General features: G+C 54.9%; 1 protein-coding gene across 1 annotated transcript in view; it reads left to right on the top strand.

The window, feature by feature from the left end:
- Window positions 1–1,348: 1,348 nt before the first annotated feature.
- Window positions 1,349–10,308, top strand: part of Cacng4 (calcium voltage-gated channel auxiliary subunit gamma 4) — a 60,741-nt gene continuing 51,781 nt past the window's right edge. Inside the window, exon 1 of the mRNA XM_021212578.2 lies at window positions 1,349–1,861. Coding sequence (XP_021068237.1) covers window positions 1,642–1,861 — 220 coding nt within the window. The 5' untranslated portion in view covers window positions 1,349–1,641. The remainder of the gene's footprint in view (window positions 1,862–10,308) is intronic.

The following is a 10,308-nucleotide window of genomic DNA, read 5'->3' as shown; positions in this document are numbered from 1 at the left end:
GAGAGCAGAACAGACACCCCCAAAGGCAGAGAAAAAGGCCAGCAACGCTGGGGTAGTCAGCCTGGTTTTATTATTATTTTATTTATTTTATTATTCTCATTTTATTATTCTGTATTTTTTTTTCTATTTGTTTATATTCCTTCTCCTAGCAAAAGATAATTTTCCCAGGGCAAACATTTGCACACAGGGCTATATACATCCTAGACGAGGGGGGAGCTCATACTCTCCAGAGAGGACGAACAGTGCTCTGAGGTCGGGGTCATTAATTTTCTCCGAGGAAAGCTGGGACGGTGCCCCGGGAGGTAAAATTGCAAGGGCAGCAGCTTTCCATGAATCTCTTTCAATTCTAGGGGGTCAGAACAGCAGCCCACAGGACAACCCTCGAGGATGCAACAGGAACACGGGTGTAAGAAAAAACGTCTGAGCTTCCTCCCGGGTGGGTTTCAGGCCTCCTGCGGAGGAGGAGGGGAACTGGGTGGCGAGGAAGGAGCCTGGCTCCAAGAAGCACCAAGTGTATCCAGCTTGGGACCCTGCCAGCACCAAAAGCAATTAAAGGAAGAGACCAGAGGGCCCGAGGCAGAGTCTGACAAGGTTAAGGGGAGGTGAGGAAGAGTCGGTTAGGCTGAGGAAGAGCCAACCGAAGAAAAAAGTAAAGGTTCAGAGAAGGACAGGGAGAAGAAACAGCTGGAGGCTACAAGACTCTAATGTAGTTGCCAGTGTTCCTGCCTCTATCAGCAATGGACTATCAGAAGTGTGACTGTAGTGTGTCACATCCTCAGTCCCCCTTCGAAGAAGTCCAGAGATCCCCAGTGCCTGCTAGAACCCCTTGGCTGCTTGGGTTGAAATGGAGGTGATCTTCGTCTGGCTTGGCCCATAAAGAATGTCTCCCGTCTGTGACCCACATCTGGGGCCTTTGGAAACGCGAGGAATCTCACAGTACATCCCTGCCTAGACCTTCGTAACCAGGTACAGCCATAAGGCCGTGGGGAAAGGAGGAAAGGGGACACAATCCCCATCCCACAGAATGGGATGCAGAATCCTGGGGACTAAGGCGATCCTGGCTGTCCCGGGTTGGAAAGAGGAGTGACTGGAGACGCAGCTTCCCGGGGTCCTTCCAGGGAACCAATCTTTCTTTCCCTCGGCTTCCTTCGCTCTAATAATGTGAATGAAGCCTGGGAGAGAAAAGAGAGCGCGCGTGAGCGCAGGGAGGGGAGCGAGGGGAGGGAAAATCCCGGCCGGGGGAGAGCGAGCGCGGGGCCCGAGGCGGAGGGGCGGCGCCGAGAGAGCGCGCCGGGCGGCGGGCGGTGGGTGGAGGCGCGGAGGGCGCGGGCCGAGAGCGGAGGGGAGGGCGGGCCGAGAGGGAGGAGCCCCCGGCCGCCACCGCCGCCGCTGCCGCCGCCGCCAGCCCGCCCGGCGGCCCGCGTAGCCCGCGCAGCCCTCACTCGCCGCCGCGCCTAGGAGTTTGAGCCCCGCGCAGCCCGAGCGCAGGCACGCCCGGGGCGCGGGGTCGGAGCGCGCAGCGCGGCGCCGCCCCCCGGCCCTCGGCCCCCCAGCCCCTGGAGCCCCCGGAGCCGCGCGCCGAGGGAGGAGGGCGGGCGCGGCGGGCCGGGCCGGCGGGCGGCGGACTATGAGGCGCCCACCATGGTGCGATGCGACCGCGGGCTGCAGATGCTGCTGACCACGGCCGGAGCCTTCGCCGCCTTCTCGCTCATGGCCATCGCCATCGGCACCGACTACTGGCTGTACTCCAGCGCGCACATCTGCAACGGCACCAACCTGACCATGGACGACGGGCCCCCGCCCCGCCGCGCTCGCGGCGACCTCACCCATTCGGGACTGTGGCGGGTGTGTTGCATCGAAGGTACGACCCCTACCCCCAGCGCACACACATAACACGCACACATGCACACGCACACATTGCCCCGGGGAGTGGGCCGGGGGAGGGGTGGGCGCGGCGCTGGCTCCACGCGAGACACAAAGAACCTAAAGCCGGGAGGGTGGGTTCCCGAGTGGACACGGGCGCAGCATCCTCAGGTCCCTCCAGGCTGGGGACCTCCCCAACACACCGATCCCACAAACTCTCGGCTCTCACGCGCACACCCCCTCGCGCACAGACACAATGAAACACACAGAAACTCACGCACGCGCGCGCAACCCGAGAGAGGAGCGATCCCCAGGGGCCTCGCCGGCGCCCCTGGGGGAGGTGGAGGCTGGCGTGGGGGCGGGAGGAGTCTAGGGTTGGGGGAAAAGCGGACGCGGGAGGAGGGGGAGGGGTTGCTTGGCAACCGGTGTCTGTGCGATTGCTATGGGAACTGGCCATCCTGGGGCGGGGCCGGCCGGGGGCGGGGAGCCCCGGGGCAGCTAGGCGCTCACTCCAAGCCCCCAACTGAGGGGGTAAGGGCGGGGTACAGGTTGGGCCCCAAGCAGGTCTGGGGGAGCCAGGTAGCTTCAGCCGGTCGTCCTTCTCGTGATCCCTGAGACTATAGATTCACTCCTCTCTGCGCGATCGGTACAAGAGGGGAGGCACGCCGCGTCTCCGGTAACTGAAGCAGCAAGCCCTGGGTCACTACCCCTCAGCACGAAGTCCTCAAGAGACCTCCGTAGGAACCACACTGGGGAGACTAGAGTCAACAGCGGACCAAGAGTGGGCTGGGAGGGGCGTGGTCGCTCTGTCAGGGTAGGGCGGGGCTCTGTGACCCCCTAGGATGCAGAGACTTGAGAGGTGTGCTACGGTTGAAATGCATCTAGAGATAGGGATTGGGTCCCTTGGACTGTGGGGACAGCTTCTAGGAGCGCGCGGCAGAAACCTCCGACGCCGGAAATGCATTAGGCTTCTTAGCCCTCCTGGCGCCCTCGTGCCCAACTGAAACTCGAACTAACAGGTGTCTACGGAGGGGCGGTCTGGTTCTGCCAGGTTGTAGTCAGATCCGCTGGTTGGTCTTGGCTCTGAGACTGTGGACAGAACAGGGGAGCTGGCGATCATTGCTTTAATTTCTCAAAAATCCTTGCGTAGTGTTTCGTCTTTCTTTCCGTCACCGGTTCTCGTGTGCACTCCGCCCCTGGGAGGTTGAGGAAATTCTTCTTTCCTCTCCTCCCTTCAGCTACTTAAGTGTGGTGGGATGCCACAGGAGGGCCAGCTCTTTAGAAAGATAGCCCTTCCTGGCCGCGTTTTGAATCACCTGAAAGGAGGCATTGTGAGGTTTTACTTAGTGATGCCCCTCACTGTCCCCGCCAGACCCTGGACTCCTGTCCATCTCTGTCCCCCAATTCCGAGTCCAGATCGGGACTGCTTCTGCACTTCGGAGCTTTATGCTAGCTCTGAGAGGTTTGTAGATGACAGAGGTGTGAGATCAATAGTTAAGGGGGGGGGGAGAACGCCTCACAAAGGAAGTGGTGGGCCCATGATGACAACCCCCCTTTTCTTCTGAAAAAAAAAAAAACATAATTTTTGGGTATGCAGTTGCTCAGATCGTGAACACCTACACTTCTCATCTGGAGAATGTACCCACGTCACTACCTGCCACCGCACCTGAGTTAGAGAGCAAGGGCTGCAGAACTGCGTGTGTTCTACCTCACGGGCTCCACTGGATGCCATGCGTGGTATAGGGAATCATGCCACCTTCCACCCCCACCCCAAGAAACCCACGGAGCTGGGATCTTCCCGTTTCCCAAGGGAAACTTGAGCGCAGGCAAGCCTGGCCTGCATGGTGACTCCAATGCCTTCTTTATTAATCCCTCATCCTAATTAGGATTGATGCTGCACTTAGCATCTTGCCAGCTGCCTCGAGCCGTTTGAACTCACTGTTCATCAAGAGAGCCCGGAGCTGATCAGGGCAGCTGGCTCGCCTGGCAGAGGGAGCCATCTGGGGGACTTCACGGAAAGAACTGGGCTGCCTCTGTTTTTCCCCAAAGCTTGGGGGGTTCTGAGGGACGAGCAGGCTGTACCTACTGAGTGTACCAGGAGCAGAGCATCCCCTGAGACTCAGGGCTGTGAGAGTTAGTTCAAGATTCCTTGTCCAATGCTCAGATCCATAACTGGGCGGGAACTGCCAGCTTTTCTCATAACACAGCATGGAGGCTGACAGCTCCCAGAGCCACTGATGCCCCCTGTGACAGGCCAGCATGTGGCCAGGGGCTGGGACCAGGACAGGACAGTTACCCTTGGGCCACTCCCTAGGGACACCAAGAAGTGTTTTGGAGGGTTACTGCTACTTTATTGGCTTTTGTGGGTAAAATGAACTACTTCTTCCTGTTTTCTAGAAACCCCCACTAACACATAAGCATGACATCTGCACCCCCACACACATGACATGTGCATACACACATACATGACATCTGCACCCCACATACACATGACATGTGCATACACACATACATGACATCTGCACCACACACACATGACATCTGCACCCACACATACATGACATCTGCATCCCACACACACATGACATCTGCACACACACACATACATGACATCGGCACACCCACACATATGACATCTGCACCCACGCATACATGACATCTGTACCTCCACACACACACATGACATCTGCACCTCCACACACACACGGCATCTGTACCACACACACATGACATCTGCACCCCACACATGACATCTGCATCTACACACACACACACACACACACACATGACATCTGCACACACACACATGACATCACCTCCACACATACATGACATCTGCACCTCCACACACACATGACATCTGCACACCCCCACATAACATCTGCACCCTCCCACACACATGACAACTGCACACACACATATGACATCTGCTCCTCCACACATACATGACATCTGCACCACACACAGGGCACTGTGCCTCCACACACACATGACATCTGCACCACACACACACACATGACAGTTGCTACACACACACATGACAGTTGCACCCCCACGCATATGACACCTGCACCCCCCCACACACATGACAGCTGCACCCCACACACATCTGTACACACACATGACTTCTGCACCCACACACACATGACATCTGCACACACGTATGATATTTGCACCCCCCCACACGCATGACAGCTGCACACACGCATGACACTTGCACCCACACACACACACACACACACACACACACACAAGCATGACATCTAAATTAAGAGGAGGAGTTGAAAACAGGAAGCATTTGGCTGAAACAGACTATCGCAGCACGCTGTGTATAAGTGTCTCAAGTGCAGCTCAGGGAGTCGGATGGGTTGGCTGGAAGCTCACAAATAGCCAATTCCATTTCCTGAACGTTTCCTGTGCCTGTTAGACCTTGGAGGGCCCAGCCCTCTCCTAAGGTGTCCACAGAGACACCTGACAGGGATAGCAGAGCTGACCTTGCCCCAGCGTCCCTCCACCCACCTGGCTGTCCCCTGGACAAATGTCAGAAGTCTCTCTCCACAGTGCTCTCCCGCAGGTTCACACCGCTCTTGAAGGTACTGTCCTCATCCTCCTGTGCAGGCAAGAGAGGACAGTTCTGAGACTTGCCCAGAGACACCCAGGCAGGAAGCAGCCAGCTAGGTTTGAACCTCTTACCGCTATAGAGCTCTCCCCGCATGTTACCCTGCCCTTTCCCCAGCAGCTTCTGGGTTGCCATTAAAAAAATAACCATGTATTTGGCTACTCAGGAGAGCCCAGGTTGGGTGGTTGGCAGGAAAGCATTTGGAAGCGAAGATGTACAACCGGTACACAGATTGCATAACACACTCTTCTCCCTCGTTGTGTGTGTCTCTCTCCATCTCTCTACTTCCGACTCCATCTCTCTCTTTCCATTGTGTTCTGGACTAGCTTGTCCAGTCACTCTTCCGCCCTCCCCCTCCTACCTTCGCCCCATTGTGCATCTCTTTGTCTATCTCTGGACAAGGCCAGGGATGAACGGAAGGGGAAATAAAGTCATTTCTGTCTCAGGCATCCTCAATGAATGTTTGCTTAATTTCTTGTCATTTTTGGAATGCGGAAGGTATAGATTGTGTCCTGCTCGGACATGAAGAGACTGAAGTACTGTCTGGACATGGAGGGAAACGCAGACCCTAGGCATAGAAGCAGGAGTGTAGGACCATCTGCCAAGGCTCCACACCCACCATGAACCTTGAGAGGTTCAGACCCCTAAGAGACCCCATGCTACAAGGCTGAGCCTGAACAGCATACTTCCTTCTCTTGCCCCTCTAGCATGTCACCCATAGATGAAGCTGCCTCCGGCATGCTCACGACTCTGTCAGAACCTTAACAGGACAGTCTTGACACCGGGGGAGTCTCTAATACTTCTTTTGTGCCGGCTGAGGGCACGTTACGTAAGGAGTAACGTAAAGATGGGCAAAGCCTTTATCCTAATCACTCTCACCTTCCTCGGCTGGCCAGAATCTTCGTCACTAGTGTCCCCAACCTTCATTCCCACAGTGACACACAGATTAAAAATACCTGTTTCTTAGCCCTGGTGGCCTGCGTGTGAGGAGGGAGCAGCTAACTAGGGTCCACTCCAGAGGCTCCAGCTATCCTAAGCCCTATCCTTAGCCCGTAGGTGGGAGGGGGTGTGTATCCTACCTACGCTTCCAGTCCTTTCATGGTTGGTGAGATCGGACGTAGGTCTTCACACCACACTCCAGGATGAGCCAGACCGCTCAGAGAGACTGGGTATGAAGAATGGCTTTTCTTGGCAGTTGCAAGGCCCTAGATTGTGCTGGGGCCATTGCCTCTTATGTTTGTTTTGCTTTCTCTTGCACTAATCTAGAGGCAGCCCATCCAGTCTGGCTAAGGTGGGTAGTAGTAGCCAGAGCAAGCCCTCCATCCCTACTGCTTTGAGGTGCCACCTTCTGGTCCCATGTCCCCTTGGTGTTGATAATAGTCCCCATTCGCCATAGACATGTAAAGGTGTGGATAGTCACCAACAACACTTCCAGGTAAATATTAATTCTCTGTCTTTTAGAGGTAGAGAAGCTGAGGTTCAAGATGGACGGAGCGCCTCCGTCAGGGCTGCCTTTCCCAGCCTGCCTCAGCACAAGTATAGGCGCTGCACTTTCAGGAGCTATAGACTTTAGGAACTATAGTGTGTGAACCACTGAGGCTTGGGGAAAGGCAGCTAAGGGGCTGTTTTGCCATATCTGCTGACCCCAAAGAATGATTAAAGATCTGAGGGGCAGGCCAATTGAACAATAGGGCCTTCTCTTCCCATGGTTCTGGAGGTCAAGGAAGACAGAAGTGGAGAGACTGTTTCCTGGGCTCCTGATCTGCTGATGACCACAGACGGAGGAGGCTGTTTGTGTGGTCCCTTCTAAGAGAGCTGATGCCCCCATGACGATCCCCTCCTTATGGTCTCATCTAAATCTAATCATGCCTGTTTTAGTTTTATCACCATGAACAGACACCATGACCAAGGCAAGTCTTATAAAGGACAATATTTATTTGGGGCTGGCTTACAGGTTCAGAGGTTCAGTCCATTATCATCAAGGCGGGAGCCTGGCAGCATCCAGGCAGGCGTGGTGCAGGAGGAGCCGAGAGTTCTCCATCTTCATCTGAAGGCTGCTAAAATAAGACTGACTTCCAGGCAGCTAGGATGAGGGACTTAAAGTCCACGCCCACAGTGACACACCTGCTCCAACAGGGCCACACCTTCTATTAGTGCCACTCCCTGGGCCAAGCTTATACAAACCATCACCAGGCCCAAGTCCCATCTCCATGTCCTGCTGTCCACACTGAAGATTAGGGGATCACCATACGAATTTGGTGACATTCAATGGCTAGTCCACGACAGGGGTGCTTTTCTTTCCAAACCTCGCTCAGCAGCTGCCATTCACATCCCTGTCACTCGGAGGTCGCCTCTCTCATCTATACACTTACAAATAATACCAGATGGCCTCCATCTCTTCTGTTTCTGTCTGTCCTTCCCTCAGCTCTCTCTGTCTCTTACCAGGGTCTTACGTAGCCCAGGCTGGCCTTCAACTCAATCTCCTAAGATGACCTTGACCCCTGATTCTCTTGCCTCTACTTCTGAGTGCTGGGATTACAGACAGGCATGCGTTACCATGTCCCATTTATACAGGTTCTGGGGATCGAACCCAGGACTTTGCACGTGTTGGACAAACGCTGGCCCAACTGAGCTGCATCCCAAGCCCCCTCCTTTCTCTCATCTTAAAGGAAATACCAGCCCCCCCTTTTGGAAACCAGCCCACTTAGTAAGGAAAAGCTGGGCATCTCGGTGGACCCAGTCCGAGGGTCCCACCACAGAGCTGACTTTCAGATAGGCTTGATGGTGCAATCCGTAGGTCTTTACAGCAGACCTCTCTTGTGTTTGTCTCCCCAGGCAGCTCGGATGCTAAGAACTCCTAGGATGCAAGGGGCAGGGGTGAAGAGGAATCACACCGCTTTTTGTTTGTCTTTTTCTGAGACAAGTTCTCATGTAGCCCAGGCTAGCCTGAAACTCGATGTGTAATCAGAGTTGAACTTGAACCCTGATCCTGCTGCCTCCCCGTCTCTAGTGCTGGGTCTGCACCCCGACAAACATCCTCTAGCTTTTTATGAAGGATTCCAGAAAAGTAGAAGGCCCATCTGGATCCTGTAGTGTGGTAGGTGGCCACACTAGAGTCTCTGGGACCAAGTGGCAGCTGCAGAGCTAGGAGTTATGAAGGAAGGAAGGGTAGGGAGAAGAGGGGGAGTCAAGGCTACTCCCCAAATCGGATGCTTCACAGCCAGCTGAGCGATGATGGTACCATGTCCGAAAGGAAGAAGTCTGAAGAAATTCTAGGAAATCAGAGCCAGTGTGGACTCAGATTTTTGACATTATGAACCTCCATTCATAATAAGCAGCAGAGCTGGGAGGTCCCATGGACCCCCAGGAGCCCATGATTACCGACAAGCCCAAGGCTCATCGCCACTGGTTGCTCCCCACAGGGCAGGGTCTCTGAACCTCAGCACTTAGTGTTTGACCATATTGTGTCACTGCCCTATGTTGAAGGATCTTTAACTGTATCCCAGCCTTGAACCACTAGAAGCCAGTAGCACGTCCTCCTGCTGTGACCACTCAAAGTGTCTTCAGATGTCCCCGTGTCCCACTGGTCCCACTGGTCTAAGGAAAGTATCATCTAGACCGATGGCCGTGGGGATGGAGGCAGGCAGGCTCGGTTCCTGCTAGAGGTTCTGCTCAGTTCTCTAACCTTCAGGGACACACAGGTGACTCAAGCAAGGAGTGGAGCAAGTCTATTAATGGGGTGACCCGGCGTCTGCTTTAAGTGCCCAGCTCCTTCCTTTATTAATAGCAAAGCTCACCTGCCTGTGCCACCCCAGCACGAGGCCTCGGCCATGCTGGGAACTGCTGATGGAGCCCAATCCTCACTCAGGGCAGGCAAAGCAGAGCGACTTACCCAAGGTCGCATGGTAGGGATGAAGGTCACTAGCCACAGAGCTCGAGTAAGTGCAGAGGCCACCCTGCTAGGATCTGTCCCTGGCACAGTCTCCACTTGGGCAGTAAGCAGCCACCATGGCATATGCATCGGGGTATAGCCCTAAAGGCAGAGCCATTTAGGTGACAGCCTCTAGCATACACAGAGGACCCTCCTGGTGCAGCCCAAGGGTCTGTGCGACTCAGAGACAGTGCTGTCCCTCCCTTCTGGCTTCCAGACAGCAGAGTGGACTCTCAGCCATACCCAGTCAGCTCCTTCCTTGGGACTTTCAGGCATTCACCTGGGTGTCCTCCAGATACTGGTGGCCTCATAGGTGCGTGGGTTTGAATCCTGACTGTAGCTACAACCTGCCCACCCCACCCCCAAGCCACAGCCTCTCAGGTAGGGGCATACAGATGCAAAAGTACCTGCAGACCAAAGCCACAATCTCTCTGGTAACCCAAGATTCCAGTTGTTTATTGTTTTGGGATATTTGAAACAGGGTCTCATGAAGTCCAGGCTGAACTCACTTTGTAACCAAGGCTGGCTTTGAACTCAGTCTTCCTGCCTCTGCCTCCTAAGTGCTGGATTACAGTATGCACTATCATGCCCAGCTTGCCTTGGATCAGCTTTTGACACTACAGAGGCTTGAACTCAGGGCCTTGCACACGCTGGGCAAGCAAGCACTCTGCTGCCGAGCTATGTCCTGAGCCTATTCTGCTTCCTTAAGGTGATCTTACTGCGTGGCCCAGACCCTCTCACAGTCTTCCTTGTCGGCCTCCCAGCTGCTGGGATTACAGGCTCACACCTACACACCTGAACACCTGCATACCTGTGCACCTGTACACCTGCATACCTGTGCACCTGTACACCTGCACACCTACATACCTGCTCACATGAACACCTGCATACCTGT

The sequence above is a fragment of the Mus pahari genome, chromosome 14 (assembly GCF_900095145.1).
Source record: "Mus pahari chromosome 14, PAHARI_EIJ_v1.1, whole genome shotgun sequence".
Classification (NCBI taxonomy): Eukaryota; Metazoa; Chordata; class Mammalia; order Rodentia; family Muridae; genus Mus; species Mus pahari.
The sequence above is the reverse complement of the archived record's forward strand: the minus strand, read 5'-3'. Positions and strand labels throughout refer to the sequence as shown.